General features: G+C 34.4%; 1 protein-coding gene across 33 annotated transcripts in view; it reads right to left on the reverse strand.

Annotated features, from left to right (window-relative positions):
• Positions 1-17720, reverse strand: part of KCNMA1 (potassium calcium-activated channel subfamily M alpha 1) — a 460281-nt gene that overhangs the window by 131548 nt on the left and 311013 nt on the right. For all 33 annotated transcript variants that reach the window (XM_051800818.1, XM_051800821.1, XM_051800820.1 and 30 more), the window contains 5 exons: positions 13295-13405; positions 11303-11408; positions 9870-9952; positions 7674-7743; positions 7014-7169 (listed from right to left, as the gene is read on the reverse strand). In XM_051800818.1, coding sequence (XP_051656778.1) covers positions 7014-7169; positions 7674-7743; positions 9870-9952; positions 11303-11408; positions 13295-13405 — 526 coding nt within the window. The remainder of the gene's footprint in view (positions 1-7013; positions 7170-7673; positions 7744-9869; positions 9953-11302; positions 11409-13294; positions 13406-17720) is intronic.

A 17720-nucleotide genomic window follows, 5' to 3' on the forward strand; every position in this document is an offset into this window, starting at 1 on the left:
ATTACTATTAAGAATCATCAGTATTCAGTATTTCTTTTTTATTTCCTTGAGTCCTGCAGTTACCATAAGTTTTAACAGAGTAGGATCCCACAGATAAACATAATCAGTTTCTCCTATAATCCATGTCAGTTAGATACTAATTTCAAAATCCTTAAAGTGAGGAAAAATACTTTTGGGACTCATTATGATCTTGACTAATTTAAGCCTTTGTGATGTTATTTTTAAGTCTATTGCTTCAGTTAATCTCAAGAACTGAATTCAAAAATAACTCTGACTCTTTAAAATGCACATTTATTTTTCATTAAAATACTTAACTATAATTTAAATTACTGTTGTCCAGTTCACCTCTGGGCCTACTGATACTTATCTACTACTTGTCCATACTTATCTCTACATTAAGAGTAAGTTGCACAAACTTAACTGTCAATGTACAGATGAAATAATCTGTCCCATATGGACTTGCAAAATGGATATTTCACATGTCATTTGCCTGACAACAAAGGGGAATAGTTAATTTTGTGTAAAATTTATAGAAACAAAAAGAAAGCTGAATTTGAGATGAGTTCAGTTCAAGATGCTACTAAATAATGTTATCACAAATGTAAAAATGTAAAACTATGAATGGTATTTACCTAGTTAGTAAAAGACAAACAACCTTGATTTTAACTTGCAAAACAAAGAAAAGCCTACAGTAGTTTCAATTTTACAATTATTAAGACAATTTTGTCACTTCGAATAATTACTAGTCTACCCTCTTTCAGGTCCTGACAGCAATGTCTTAATACTTGTACTTTCTACCTTTGTACAGTATGAATTAACACAGTTGAGACAAAGAGAATAGATTTCATTTCAATAAAAGTTTTTTGTGGTAAAGCTTTGCTTGTTGGTTGAACAAACACATTCCAGCAGAAAGCATAAATCTATATGTCTTAAGTATTGTGGGTTCCAGGAAGCCAAATATGCTAGTTTAGTTCTGTGTGACACCAAGCTTTACCTACTGCTCATCATTATTTTAAAGGATAGCTGTCAGTTTGAGAAGTCAGGAATTCTGATCACAGAATCACATAATGGTTTGGGTTGGAAAGGACCTTTAAAGATGAACTAGTTCCAACTCCTCTGCCATGGGCAGGAACACCTTTACTAGATCAGGTTGCTCAAAGCATCAACCTGGTCTTGACTTCAAGGGATGGGACATGCCATCCTCAGATAATTTATTGTTTACTGAAAAATACTGACTTGGCAATAAGAATTTGTGACTAATTAAGCCGTCAAATACTGATTTGGAATGAGAAGATGTGTCTTTGCTGGCAGAGTAATTAAAGCAAAATGTAATGCCAAACAATGTTTAGAACAGAATAAAACATTGCAGTGAGTAACAACACAAGAGCAGCAACAGACATGAGATGCACAAATACAACAGCAGTGAACCACTTCAGTGGGGAAAAAAAGCCAACCAAACCCCTAATCATATTATTTGGGCCTGCTATCATTTCTTCTTTTCCCTCTTCTCATTTCTTGCATGGTATTTCCATCCTCAAACACAGGCCTCTATGGACCTTCTATAAGGTGTAACTGTTGAATGAAGATACAATAATTGAAAAAGGGTAATTCTAAAACACCTTCTCTTTTTTTTTTAAATTTGAACTTTGTTTACTCATCAAATGTTTTTGACCTCAAGCAGATAACCAAGAAATGACAAAAGGCTCTTTTATATGCCTTTCCTTACAGAAAAATGAGAATTGGCCTTTATGAGAGACCTCCTACGTGATCCTAAGGAATAGCCTTTGCAGATCATTTTGTTATTTTTATCCCTGAAGTTAAACAACTAAAGTAGTTCAAGTTGATACTGCAGCAACATGAGTAAAAGTAACATTCTAGAGAGATAACAAAACAGTACAATTAGTAGTTGATGAAGCAACAAGGAGTCATTCACTATCTTATACTGGTGACGACACTAAATTATTAAGACTACACAGCATTTTCCTTTGACTTTCACATAAAATCATAGCAAAATATTATCACAGGATGCTGTGTTGGTATGAACAGTAAGTAGCCATTTTTTACTTTAGAAACCTTATAAACCCTAGAGGAAATTTTAACAAATACTAACAAATACTTAAGTTACTCCAATCATAACTCGGAAAAAAGGTGAAGAGAGTTTAGGTTACCGTTGGACCTGACACAGAATGTGCCACACCACCACAATGACTTGTAACTATATCTTCCAAATTCCTCTCTAGTAAGATAAGTACATGATTATCTTTCCCTGACTACATTACACTGCAATTCTGTCTCCTAGATAGTCATAAAACAAATCACCCACTGATTCAATAGCCTATATGAAGAATAGCTGGAAAATTACATAGTGCATCCCAAGAGAAGAAATGTAATTTTCATCTGTATTTTTTTTTAAGTTACAATACTCCTCTTCTCTCCTCTGGCTGTATATAGATACAATATTGTTATCAGCAAATATATTTACATAATGCAATCAATTCCTAGTGAGACATGGTGACAGAGATATGAAAAAATGATGTTCATCTTGCAAGCACAACCATTAGTATTGCAGGAGAAAAACCAAAACCCTTAATACACCCAGCCCTACACCTTGGCAGTGTAATTATTGGGAGCTCTGTAGCTCCACATGATCTATCTTGTTCATAGCATTCGCTTTTCAGTGTAATGATATAAATAGTTACATGAAAGAGATTAAGTATATCTGAACCTGATAATGCTATATAATCTCTTCTGCAAAGATCTAAGTATCACTATCAAGACAGAGAACAAATGCTAGAGTTGCAGTTTGACCTAGGCTCTTTTATTGCATTTTGCAAGGGAAAGGATGGTGGAGTGTCTTTATAAATATTAAGGAAGTGACAAAATGAAAATTCCTTTATAGCACAATGAAAGCAGATGTAAAGTCTGCTCCCTAGCACTGAATAAGATCAGCTCATCACCACCACAGAAAGAGAATAAAACAGTACAAAGCCTTTGAGAATGCTTCCAGCGCTTCCTGATGTTTAATGTATTTTTCTAACAACATAGATGAAAATAAAAAGAAAATACAAAATCAGAATGGTCTGGGTTGGAAGGGACCTTAAAGATCATCTAGGTCCAACCCTCATGCCGTAGACAGGGACACTTTTCACTAGACCAGGTTGCTCAGAACCCCATCCAACTGGTCTTGAAAATCTCCAGGTATGGAGCAACCACAGCTTCTCTGGGCAACCTGTTCCTGTGCCTCATAGTAAAGAATTTCATCCTAATATCTAATCTAATCCTGTGCTCTCTTGGTTTAAAGCCATTACCCCTTGTCCTAACACAATACATCCTTGAATATTCTTGATTGATAGTTGAAAAGGTATTGAAAGCAATGTAGTTTAAACATTTCCTCATGTTCACCTGTAATGCCCTTTCAGTTGCACAAATTGCTTGAGTGAATGTCTAGTTTTATTGTGTCTTTATATATGGATATCTAAATCTGACATATAGATAAATAATTGGCTGAAAGCAGTTCTTACAGTCCTGTGAAGCTTCTTAGATTTAGTCTTATAATTGAATTTCCTCAAGTATTATAAGTTATCAACTACCTCTTTACTCAATTCCATTGTCTGCTTAAATCAAAGCTAACAAATATCCTTAGTACTATGAAAACTACAATTTCAGTCAATTATTTTCACAGCTTTCTGTATGCAAGAATGTTTTTTAAAATTGGTATAAAAGGAGTATGTTTTATATAACAGCAACTACGCTAATTAAGATTAACTCTAATTTCAAATGAAACATTTAAGCATTTTTCATTGTTCATACTAATGTAGAATCCTGCAGTGAGTCAAGGCACTAAGAGTATTCTTGAAATATCATGACATCTAATTCTTTTTTAGATGCTGGCCTTGATGGGTTTGAACTGAAAGGCACACAGGCTCTACTTCCAATACTTTCAAATTTAAAAACCAGGACAGTATTTCTATCCAGCCATGATGCAAAAGATAGATTGGTGTCCACCTGTTCAAATGACTGACTGAAAATGCACTCCATGGTAGACTTCAGCCTAAGGCAAATATACTGTGATCACAAGGACTGGTACTATTACTAAATAGTAAACAGTTTTAAACCACAACAGGTGTTAATTCCTAGACTCAATGACTAAAAACATTACATTCAGGAAGATCTCTTAGAGAATGAATGTCTTTGGTAACAGGCTATATTAATATGTAATCTAAATCCTGTGAGGAGGATCGTGTAATCAGTTTATTCTGCAGCCTCCTGAAGAACCTCACAACAAATCAAGAAGCTGCATTTCCTCCTCAACCCTCCTTTAAAGTTCTCCTACATTTGAAGGAATTCACTGTGCATACCCTAGTTTCACACAGTAAGACAGACCAAGGCTGTCTAAGTGGCCAATAATAAATAGCAAACATGTTGATGTGTTCCCTCAGTTTAGGTAAGCACCCAACTGATGTAAATCTGTGTGGTTTTATTATGTCTCTCTTTCAGCCTGGACTAGAAAGGAATGTAAAGTAGGCATTGCACTGGGTGTGCAAAAGCTGCCAGAAGAGCCCACAGAGCATTCTTGCTCTCAAAATAGCTTAGTGGATAACAGAGACAGCTCCAGATAATTCCAGATCTGGAATTAAGTGTACTGACTGTCTTACCAATAGAGCAAAGACAAAACTAATTTGGTTGTGGACTTGTGTTACACTCAAGTGCCACATTCCACATTTTATTAATTTACACAACAATACTAACTCATATTGGCTTGCATGATTTTATAGAGGGACAAAATTTGACCACCTCTTCCTATTATTCTATTTACCTGCTTTTTGCAATGTTTCTCATATGGGTAGCCTTCTGGTACACATTTGGTAGTCCAAACAATACAGAAATTGCAGTACAGTGCAGTATTTCCATCTTTTTCAGAGACTTTTCAAGTTAATAAATAGTCTCTATCCCTTTATTAATACAATAAAAACAGTCTCTGCTATAAGAAAACTGGACTATTGAAATATAGTTTACAGGTGTACAGTTGAGGGGATTTTGTCCTTAACATATAATTTGTTGTGCAATCTATCTGTCTTTAAGTGTTTACAGAACCTTAATCTTTTTGAGCTGACTTCCTTTTTGTTCAGTTTGGTGCCAAAAAGAACATAAAAGATTCCATATGAGATTACACAGCTAAACCCAAAAGGAAAATATTAGGAACAAATATAATATTTTGAGGTTTCTTAGTTTGTTTTACTTTTAATACTGAGCAGACTGTTTACACAAATCATTTTGCTGTAAAAGTAACACATAATGAGTTAAATGTGTGCAACATCACCATCAATCACATTCATCTGTGTTTGACCAACCAAACATTTATTGCACATTAAATCACTTTCTAATCATGTTATGAAGAAGGTGGAACAAACACACATTCCAAGCTTTCATTAAAAAATACAGAAGTTTCAGTACATTTTCCTGGCAATCTCCTGACTTGTGGGAGACTCCACTAATAGTATTTGCCCAAGGAATTTATGAAGGCCTGACAATATTTTCAATGTTCTTAATGAAAAGGGGTGAAAGTTCTTTTTAGGGAATGGGAATATTTCTCTTCAATATAGTCCTCTTTAGCAATTCTAATCAATGTAGCTGCTCTGCTACAATACACTTCTGATTCACAGTCACCACTCAGTAAGGTTTCTTTTTCAAGTTTTCTGAGTGAGACAGACATGAAAAAGAACATCCTTTCAGCTAAATAAACAAACTTTTTGTAATCACCAATAAGGTTGGAGTCTCATAAATATGTCTCAGTTCTTATACATTATTTGGCTTCAGATTTTAAATTAGTCAGATATCTTTGGAAGTGATGACGTGCATTTTACATGCCTAGAAAATTCATTCTTGGTTAAGTGGTAGACATAATTTTAACCAGTTCTAACAGAGTATTGCCATCTCAATGCACTATCTTATGGCATTTTTTTTCTCCTAGTGCCATCTGAAGATGACATTTGCAGTCACACAAGTTAAGGTATGTCTTCACACTGCTCTGTTTATAACTGTATATAATCACAGACACAAGAGCAAAACTGACATTGATAGCTTCCTCCAAATCTAATTCATTGCTATTTTTATGCTTATCCTGTGTATATAGAAATATAATCTGAGTAGTGCATTGCAAACCTGAGCCTACATCTTAAAACTGTTCATCAGTGAGACAGTCTAATCTACTACTGTACTGGAATTATTATAAGAATATGTTATAAAATAAGAAAACATTGGATTTAAGGCAGATAAAATAATGGCAGAAGTGGTTAGATATATTTTCTGGAAACATGCTAGCTTTACATTTCCAGTTTTTGACTTGTTTAAATGTTTTAGCTGCAAATCCAGGCCATAAATGTGTGTGTCTATAGTACAGTTCCCCCATAGTCCAGTTTATTATTTTGTGAATCTCTCATTTTCTCACTGCAAATTTAAAATCACTACTAAAATAACTTGAATTAAGACTGAGGAGAAGCAAATACATGAATGATGTTGTGGGAAGTTCAGGCTTTGGTTCTAACACATTTTCTTTATTTACTCACAGTCAGAGGTTCTCTAGCCACTTGATGTAAAAGACCAAAACGACCAGTCCCTTTTTCTGGGCACTTTGTTGCTATATTGGACTTACATAAATCATATTTTTGCTTTAGCAGCAGTGACTTTTCTCATACAAACATGTGGTTTGTCCAAAATCAAGCAAAACCACCAAACACCAGAAAATATCTCCCTAGTAAAGGATGCTGCTATGGAAAATCATTTAAAGGTCAGAGGCTTGCTGAATAAAAATAAAAACATACCTTGACAGAATCTGGTTCATTGCCTAATTTGTAGGAGAAAACTTTTGTATGGGAATTGTGTGCTGTTTTTTTTCAGTCTTACAAAATCTGTTAATGTCTTCCTATCTGCTTCACATTTGAATCATGTTCTCTACTCAACTCTCTGACAACCTGAATTGCAGACTAATACATTTTAATGAGACAAGACATTACCTTTATGAATGACCTCATGGAGAAGAGGTTGGCTAACATTGTTGAAAGGCCTGGTGCCAGGCAGCTCTGGGCTATGAAACCCAGCTTGAGCTCAGCAAGACAGATTGCATCATCCCCTTCTTTCCAGTTCCAACTTGGGATATTTAGCAGATGGGCCTGGAAAACAAATAAACAAACAAAATATCCCCCAGGTGAGTAACCAAAAATACTTCCTGAAATATAGTATGGTATTGAAGAAAATAGCAGTGAATGATTTTCTCTGTTAATGGCTTAATGTTTTCTGAGTAGGTAGAAGAAGTTCAAGTACTTCAGATTAATTGCCTAGAGGCCACTAATCCATCCTGGGTAATTCTAGCATAATAAACTATGCAATACTTATAGAAGTTAGGCAGTTAAAAGCTAATCTGGAATCAATAGCAACTATGGACACTGTAGCTTTGAGAATTAGATCCTAGGCAACTAATATATGTCAGGATTTTGATAAAGTCCCCTGCATATATAAATAAAACTGAATTGCTTTGCAACTAGATTACATGACAAGGCTTATTAGGACGTTTTACTTTGGAAAGAAAAAGGCTTACTATTAGTGGAACCAGTTACGTAGGAGTGAATGCAAAGTAGCAAAAAACCAAAGAGAAACATTGTTGGTCATCATGTTACCTTATTGTGATACTGCAACATCTGAGTGATAATTCTTATCTTCGGATGATAATTCTTTATTGAAATTACTCTAAAAAGAAAAGGAAAAACTAATAAAGTACCTTTTAACTGACAGGATATTTAGATAATACATCCAAATAACTCCATTGTGTTGCAAGTCCACAATTAAAATTGTACCCTCATATCCACCTGGCTGTAAAGCATATCGACTGAAGTCAGAACTATGCAATATATACACCTAGTCAAACTGAGATAATAACTAGTTCCTAATAATAGAGAAAAACAAACATCAGGAAATATTCAGTTGAATGTTTTCTCTTACGAAGTCTGCAGAAAAAGAGACTTGTTTTAGCAAATCTGTTCAGATATTCCATTTATTCTCCTAGGAAAATAATACACTTGGAACTATTATGTCATCTTCAGTGATTATCCTTCATGTCTTTGTATCAACATAATTGATCAAGTTTTCCAATGATAAATGTCTGAAAAAACCCCTTTCTTCCTTCCCCATCACATATTATTTATTTATACCTGCTCGACATTCATCATATTGAAGTACCTCAAATAATGATTTTACACACTCAAATTCATCTTAATTTTTATGGACTACTCCAAAGCTCAATATCAAAATTGATATCTGAACGATGAATTTATAAAATATGGGGCTACTTTCATAATCTGCAGCTTCTCTGCATTCTTAATTACTTCATGAGTGTAAGATATACTCAACTGTGTATAGATCTTAAGTGGATGGAAAAAAATTGCTTGAGAAATGTTTGGATTGATAATGCATTACAAAAAAGCATTGAACAAAATTAAAGAGATGAACAGGCCAAAAAAATCAGTTTTGTATTTACAAACTGAAGGTAGAGAAAGAAGATAAAACAATTTAAAAAAAAAATGACTTATTATGGTACCATCAGTCTCATAAGACTGAATGCCATAAGTGTTTACATCAGTGTTTTGTAGAAAGTATCTTGAAAACTGCTAGTCTGGCTTGTGCTTTGAAGCATATCAAAGCTAGAATGGGAAACATAAAAAAATTGCATTACTTTAACAAGTCTTTCTTCTAATTTTCCCTTTCTCACTGAGTTGTTTAATTAAACATTCAATTTTTTGAATTAAATTGTGAGAAAACACCAGAGAATTCCACTTTCAAATTACACTTTTGCATTTTATTACATTAAATGTATTAAATCTTTTAAGAATTCACTAATCTCCAACTGGAATATTTTAATGTATTTATGCAATCAACGTCAAAATAAAGTTTCTCGCATTGCAACCCACACCAAGCTTGTAAAATGAAATTAGGCATATTTAAGCCCTGCATCTTCCTCAGACAGCCACATCTCTTGCACGCAGTGAAAGTTTTCCAGAGGAGCAATTTTATAACTCATTTTTTATTTCTACCCTTCCTTGCACAGCATGCAAACATCTGACAAGCCAATCAAATTTGTTCCTAACACTGGCCAATCCAATGATAGAGAACTTCTAACGAATCAATCTCATTAAAACAAGAGTAGGATGAACAAAACATAAACCATGGAATGGCATGGGTTTGTTGTAACTCTACTGATTGGCCACCTACTGACTGACTGTTTCATCTCCTTCCTTCAGAGACTTCAAGGAGGAAAGCAGGAGGAGATTAGTGGTCCCTATTGTGGTAAATGGCTTGTCAATCAAAAAAAAGTAATAATTGGTCTTCAGCGTAAAAAAAGCAGGATGGAGATAGGAGACCACTCTACTGTATACTTTGCTATCCCCTGAGCAGCACATTGCTTGTAGGAGTAGATATACCAGGGGGAAACAAGGTGTGAAGTGATGAAGTGTTCTTCTGTCCCATCATTAATAGCAGCCCATGTAGTACATGAACTCTCATAACATATTGTTGCAACAACATAACTGCATTCCCCTTCCTCTCTCCATTCAGCTATGAATACTCAACCTAGGTCCTGCAAAATTACTAAGAGTACCAAAGCTTGTGCTCCAAGTGTCTCTTCTGAGACACAATAAAGCAGCCAAATCACACAGTTTAGGTAGGAATTGAGGATATTCTCACCTCTGAACTTTTGTGACACTTTCAGTTTGTCCAAAAAAAAAAAAAAAAATCCTACAGTGTTCTTTAAGTGCAACAGATCAGAAAATCATCTAATCTGAGTTAAGAACCAAAAAGCTATTAAAAACTCCAGAGTTTACCTCATAATATTGGAGGCATCTTCAGCATCTGGGTCAGCGCAGTATTTATTGGCAAGGATTAGGCACGCATCTGCTGACTCTATCTGAGACACCAAAGAAAAAGAAAACATGTATAGCAACGTCTCTTTCCAGCCCTTCTTTCATCATAAAGTATCAGGGAATCCAGCACTGCCATTGTGAGTGTCAGTTCTTAATACTGCTAATCAAAAATATTACTAGGCTAATGTGAGTTAATGTGAGTGATTATAACTGCTCTCATACACACACAGCAGTTCCTTGAAACTTGATTATGATGATCAGAGCAGGTTAGTAGTTCAATTGTCGACTCTTACTTTGTATCAGCTGAGCCATGAAGGTGTTAACATTAATCTTTTGTGACCAGATATTGGAATTTAGATCTCCCAATCCGTACAAAGTTCCTGTTACATCAGGACAGTGCTCCCACAAGTCCTGCAGCTTTCTTTGGGAATTTAAGTACCTCCTATTATAGACAGGAAGAGGAGGCTGAACTGATGATTTAGAATCTGAGTACCAGATTTAGAAAGTAAGAGGAAGACAACTGATCTGTTCACAGGATCTCTAGATTCAGAAAAACCTTAGCTTTACAGAACTCAAAGTATATGAAAAAAAGTATTTTTTCAGTGTGTATAACCAACTATCAACACAAATAAGGGGGGAATACAGAACACAAAATACGAACACACAATTTTATGGTCATAATTAGAACATGTTCTGATGAACTGAAATTGTGTGCATTGGGTTACAAAAGGTTAAGCAATTTCTGCAGTCAAAATGGACAAAAGATGTGATTAGAACCCCAGAAAGGATTAACAACACTATGCTAAAATATTCTTGGCTTAAATAGCCAGTTTACATTCCGCTGGGGTTAAAAAAAAAAGAAACAAAAAAGTTACTAATGTATTTGACAACTTGGTTTTTCCTTAAAATTTTTTAATCTTCATGCTTTGCTTTAAGAGTACAAAAAATTTACCATTTAGAATTCTAGAAAATAAAACTATCTAATTTTAGCTTAATTATCAAAAAATCTTAAAATGTATTTTTCTTTCAGTATTCTAGGCAATATAAAAAGGTTCAGGAGGTGAAAAATGAGTATTTTAAGCCGCTACTGTAAGACAATGTTCTGCTATATCAAACATTAAAGTAAAATAGACTCTTGAAACGTCAATGAAACATTCATAAAGAGTTTAATGGAATGGCAGACAATGTGTCTTAAGTCATTGTTACTGTAGTTTTGAAAATCTAAAAAAAGGTTTACAAGGACAGACATTATAATTTATTAGTCAAGCTAACAGAGATGGAAAACCAATCTTTTGGGGTTACATGAAGAAGGGCTTTACTGTTTTTTTCCAAATAATGCAATGAGTACTTTAAAAAAGTCAATTAGCAGGAGAACAGAACAACAGAGCTGTTACCTTCACTCTCGCCAGGTCATGGGGATTAAGGACTGAACCCTGATAAAATTCCACCTGAGTGAAGTGTCGTTTAAAAAGAGCTTCCAGCTCAAGGTTAGGGGAGATACTGCATTGGGAAGAGGAAGAAAACACAAGTGAAAATGAGAAATCAGCTTCCATAACTGCCCCATTTCCTTCATTTACAAATCCACCCACTTATTACTTCTGTTGATGCTTTTTCTGTGATGTGGCAACAGTGTGCAATACTTAAAAGATAAACACTATATTGCTTTCACTTTCTTATTTCTGTCCCCAGTGCTTCTGGCTCACTTCATTGTGCTACTATCCACATTCATCCTTTGGCAGTTTCTCACAAATATGAATGCAGAAGTATGGGTGCAAACATTTGAAAACATCCTCTCACAGCTTTCTGCCTGGAATTTATCTAGTAACACAATCATCCTCTCCATGTCCCCACCATTCTCAAAATGGCAGACTGCATAAATAAAAGAGCTCAATGCAAAAATCTCTAAAAACCAGAAAAAGAAACCCTCTAGGAATCCTGTGGCTTGTGTGAGCTGCAAATAAAACAGACACAATGATGCTGTGACCTTCTGTCTCATTTCATTTTGCCAGAAATAAAAAAAAAAAAATTAAATGGATCACAGTCAATTACATAACGTGGCAACAACCTTGTAAATATCTGTTCTGATGCCACTCATTAAAACAGAAGGGATTTAACAGCTTCACAGTAAGTGCATGAGACCTTTGCCATGCCAAATGCTAAATTTAATAGGAAAACAAAACAGACACATGCAAGTATTTGTCAGTGAAGGTACAGAAGAAAGCAGGCACAAACAAGTAGCAAGGTGCTAAACTCCTTTCACGTGAATGTGCAGTTTCCTGATTCCTGTCACCACGTACTTTCACTGTGGAAATCAAGACCTTTGATTTCCCCTCACAGTCACTTCTTGTTATTACAGAGAGAGGGGATGCAAATAAATGATGTAGTTACTTGAGGATATCATCTCTAGTTCAGTTTGAAAAGACTAGATGATAAAATTGTGCAAGTGTTGCTGACTCTTGGTTTTCAGCTTCCATTCTTAAATCATCACATATGATTCCTTAACTTTTTAATCATTTTCTTTGACAAAAAGTGCCGAACGTGCTCTGAACGCAAAAATATTACTCGTTCATAGCTAGCAACACTTTTAAACAGATGACATTCCAGAGCAGAAAAGACCTTTTCATACTGTCTCCTATCACATGGCCTTTTCTAGTAACTTCTCCCCTAAGCATTCCCATTTGATATTGTATTATACATAATGTAGAGCCCGCAAGAAGCAACAACCACCTTCAGGCACAAATTCCACATCAGAAAAAGGCAAGAGACTATGTGTATGTAGGTATGTATATATGGGTAACAGCAGTATTGATAATCAGTGTGGTAAGAATTTAATTTCTATCTTCGATATATCTGTAATGTATCTAATTTATATTAAAATTAAATCCACACCTACATTTTTTTGTTTTTATAAATACTTTGCAATGTGAAATAAACATTTTTCCTAGACAAATCCAAGGTGAAAATGTACTAGCATAAGTTCATATGACATACAGTGTTTTTCTTTAGTTTTACTAATGTTAGTAATTTAGGTAGTTTCTTCATAAATATTTACCACTAAAAAGAATTCTCCCATATATTTATTAGTATTCCAATATTTTTTATTTCATAACTCCACTCCCACTTCAACAATGCATTTAGCTATCTACTTCACAGATGACACAACTGGGTCTGAAGTCTATCTGCTTGAAATAAGTATACCCAACAATGTGTTATCAAAAACATAGAAAACAACTATTTTTCAAAACATATTGTTAATAACAGCAATTGAAAACATTAATTTTACAGTTATTTGGAGTTTGAAAGATTCTCTGTCTTCTCATAAGATCAGGCTTAATTTAAAGAGCTTTAGTAATTGATGATAAGACTAATCTTGAAAGATTACTCACTTATGCAGAAAGACGATTTCTACGTTGACATCATCCCTATCCTTGTGCAGGAAGTCCTTCAGGAAGTTGGACACGCTTTCAAGTGTTATGTGACCACAGACAACTATGTGCCTGTTACAGAAAAATCAGAGTTAATCTTGCAAAGAAGGTAATACAAGCAAGCAAGAAAGCAGAAACGGAAAAGGTCCTTCTTGACGTTTCTCTAGATTGTATTCCATGAAGTCAGAGAAGGAAAATATCACTTCCAAAAGGTATTTTGCAATTGCAAATATATATACACTCTCACCTGCAAAGCCATTTGGACATGTTGTATTACACATTTAACAATAAGTGGTATCAGTCATATATAAGTCTATACACCATGTTAACCAGTCCTTCTCAAAGGTATATTTCTTTATTTTACACATCTCTCTCCACATTTTTACCTCCTCTAATGAGATTTATTGGTCAATTTTTTGGTTTATGACAGCAAATCTCGAAGGCACTGCAAAGATTGTCAATTATAGGTCATAAGCAGTAAAAAAGAAATATTTTTCCTACCATAACTCCTAGAAAGAAAGTACTTTACAATAAGAAGTCATTACTTATTTCACCATTGCAACAGATTGCTTAGAAAATCACAGTTTGCATAGATTGTGATGTCACAAAGGTTTCTACTGCTCCACATTTTTATTACTAGATGTAGCTGACCATGGAAGATGGAAGCACAACATATACCTACATACACATTCTTGAATTTTACATCTTAAATTCTGAAAGGCTGAAGGAAAGGCCTAGGAAATTGCACTCTTTCTGACTTAAGGGATCTTTGCTCCCTTATTATTGTAAAAACAAAGTCTAAAAATTTATGATTAGAATATCCCAAAATGTCTCACAATATCCTTCATGGAAAAAAATAAAATCCAGCTTCTATTACCTTCATGGCTTCAAGACAGATAATGATTTTTGTTAAGCCTATTGCTAATACTTCTAATAACCACATTGCTCACAGAAGTCAGGAAGAGGGAAAAGGTGCCATAGATACCATTTTTGAAGTAACAGAAAATCACCTTCGTTACTGTCATATAGTCTATGCACAAACACACAATTCTGCACTTGTTTGACACTTGAACCACTAAATGTGAAGCAAAGTAATTCCAAAGATAAGAAGCAGACCACCAAAGTCTCAGCTACTTCATAATTCTTCTGTGGAAAACTCGGTAACATAGAAACCTCGTTGTCAGGAAACAACAAATAATATGTAGCAGCAATGATTACCTATGTAATGGACTATAACAGGAGTCTTTCCTTGCTTCATAATTTGATCCTTGATGAAATGTGTGTGAAAAGTACACTGAACTCATTGGAAAAGGGATAACTATGCAGAACAAATCAATAGTAATAATATGTACCATGCAGTGAAAACTATCACTGTCAGGTACTGCCACTTTTGCAGTGTCTCTGACAGTGACTAGAAAAGCAAAACTCGATAAACTGTTATACCAGTCCAGCAGACCTTGTGATATTGTTTACTATCATCACTTTTCTGGCATATCACAGTGTTAAATATTTATATAGAAATATGACAACATTCCTTTTGAATGAGCTCTTAATGACAGCACCAGGACTCAAATGCAATTTTAGAAATAGCAATAGACTAAAACTTCAGTGGTTTCATTCTATTTAGTAGGTAAGAAATCAATGTCTATAGGAGACTATGAATGTTTATTGTTAAACTAGCTAATAGTGTCTGCTTTGCTTTTTTTTTTCTTTTAACAGAAGTTTCAGGCACAGTAAGTGCACAAAGCACAAAGTCCTTGGACTGCAAACACTTAAAAACACAAAAAAACCCTGAGTTAAAGCCTTCCTGTTTTATGAGGTGGTAAACACAGTATAAGAAAACAAGATGTAAAATATAATCAGGTCATCCTTTCTTCTTGGTGCAAGAAGTCCTTAAGAGGTTTCTTCTGGGAGCTTTGCAAATTGGCAGAGTTTCCAGTAGGCTCTGCCCTGCCTCTCTTAGCCCTACCAGAAGCACTCTTTCCCTGTTTCCCTAATGGTCAGTCGCCTGAATTGCCGGAGATGGGCATTCATGTGTGTTATTGCACTAAGGGCATAAGTAGTATATCAATGGAAATGGAAAACCTCAGGAAACTTCAGATTCTGAAGAAATGTTCAAAACCTTAGTAGTTTACTAGATCTCAATTCTGAATAGACTGTGTTTGATACACTACATTACAGTAACCTACTGGGAAGCTCTTGCTGTCTAGTGGTACTCAACACTTTTCCGTAAGTGTAAACCCATCTAGCACCAAAAACCTCAATGGCCCAAGAAAATCATAAATAGCAGCTAAAAATATATTAATTTGTATTCCTTATACTGTCTGTACACATTTTTCAAGATGATAGATTTTTAACTATAGGTAGTTTTCTTCTGATATTTCCAGCTATTACTAATTAAGAAACTGAACTTTCCATTTGCATAGTTGAAGCACTGTTTTTGGTAGCAGAAATAATTTCCCATGGTAGGGAACTCCTTTGTACAGATCCTGTGCTGTTGGCTTTAGCAGAATCTCTTCCTGAGTGCTCTTCTGACACAATGCATTCCTGTGCAGAAAATTTATCTCCTTGGCTGATTTCACTTAATATTCATTCTTTTCTGTCATTGATTAGAATCCACACTTTTAAAGTATGCCTGTGGAACCCAAAATATTGCATTGCAGAAGAAATCATCATAGTATCAAAAGACTACAAGATAATTCACATTATAAAATAACTCCAGAGGTTATTTACTACAAAAAACTCCTGCTAAAAGCAGAAACAATTGGTACAATCCTGTTCTGACTCTCACTGAGTAGGGATTCACAGCAATCTGCTACAGTGAAAATAAAACATTTGCCTGCCAAAAAGTCTTGCATTTGGACATCGAGGCTAATTCCTTTTGAAGTGTTGGAAGGCATCTGCACTTTGGTTTCATTTTTCACTCTGATTTAGAACTGGGCATGATCTATTTTTCTCTTCTTTGCTGTTCCTATAATGTGCAGGGCAGTGTTCTGAATAGTGACTGCAACTAAACTTCCTGGCTTTCAAACAGTATTTTCTGATGAGATATTTGCATTAATTTTTGGTTGAAAACCCCCACCAATAAAATCTTTCTTTAACATAAATTATATTTTTTGCTTAGAAGTAGACGATATTGAAAACAGATTTCCTACTTGCCCACAGAGAGTTTTTAGGTACATTATTTAAGAAAACTTGGAGAGCTTATATTGTTCCAATCTGTCCTGTATATGATTTGAAGATTTATAACTTCCTCTGTGTGTTTCAATAACCATTCCCTTCCCTTTTTTTTTTACCACCCATTTTTTTCCATGCACTGAGACTTTAAGTAAAGCCAACATACTGGATAACTTTTTCGTTGTGAAAAAGAGTTGGTTAGTAGAAAAACATTGTATGAAAAATATTGGGTCAAACGAAATGTCTAACATCTGCATTAAGCTTTTTCTTATTAAAAGGCTCAAAAGTAATACTTTATTGTGCTTTCAATGTTTTTTTATTCTTTAAAAAAACAAAATTTAGACTTTTCTTTACCATACTGAAAAATCTGGTTTAGGAATTTAGACATTTTTATTACTGATATGTATTTAGGAGGACTAAGGTTTCTCTTAAGTAATAGTTGTCATTGGTATCATGTATTAGAGGTGAAAATGGTTTAATATACCACTGGGAGTCCATATTACCAGACTGTGATGCTGCAATAGAAATCTTTTACAAAGAATCAAAAGCTTATCAGGAATAATATTCTATCAGCAAAAATGGACTAATCCATTCTCTCCCATATATATTTATCATCCTCAAAATTAATTTGAGAAATATGAAAAAAAATGAAAATATTTCGAATACAAAAAATTAACAGTTGTACACAATTTTGTACACAGTTGTACACAACTGTGATTCTAAACAGCTGAAATTCCCTACAGTACCTAATTTTTTTCCTACTCAAGTACTGACATAATGATACATTTGCTAAAAATACTCTAGCTTCTTATAAAGTAAACAAAAAATGGTGATATAGGATCCTAAGCTACCACAGATACAAACTATTTTAGTAAGAAAAAAATGAAATAAGCAAAAGCTAAAACATCTAGATTTCTGACATGAGATAATTGAGAGCATACACTTAATCCATGTAAATAGCAATGTAAATGAAAACAGATCCACTGTGAATGGGATTCTTTACAAATGATCTTTGCATGCTTCTTCCTTCAGAGGATACAATACAAAAGGCAAATCTTTTGCCTGTTTATTTTGAAAGAAATTATATCCATTTTATTGGAACAAGTATAAAGAACTTGAAAAAATTCACTCCAACTACTCTGTCACAATAAATCAAGTATAATAAATACAAAATTCTGTTCAGTTGAATACTTGGTGTTCACTTGTCAAG

This window comes from Manacus candei, unplaced genomic scaffold (genome assembly GCF_025592945.1).
Source record: "Manacus candei isolate 608988 ecotype Guabito, Panama unplaced genomic scaffold, ASM2559294v1 h1tg000050l, whole genome shotgun sequence".
In the NCBI taxonomy this organism is placed as follows: domain Eukaryota; kingdom Metazoa; phylum Chordata; class Aves; order Passeriformes; family Pipridae; genus Manacus; species Manacus candei.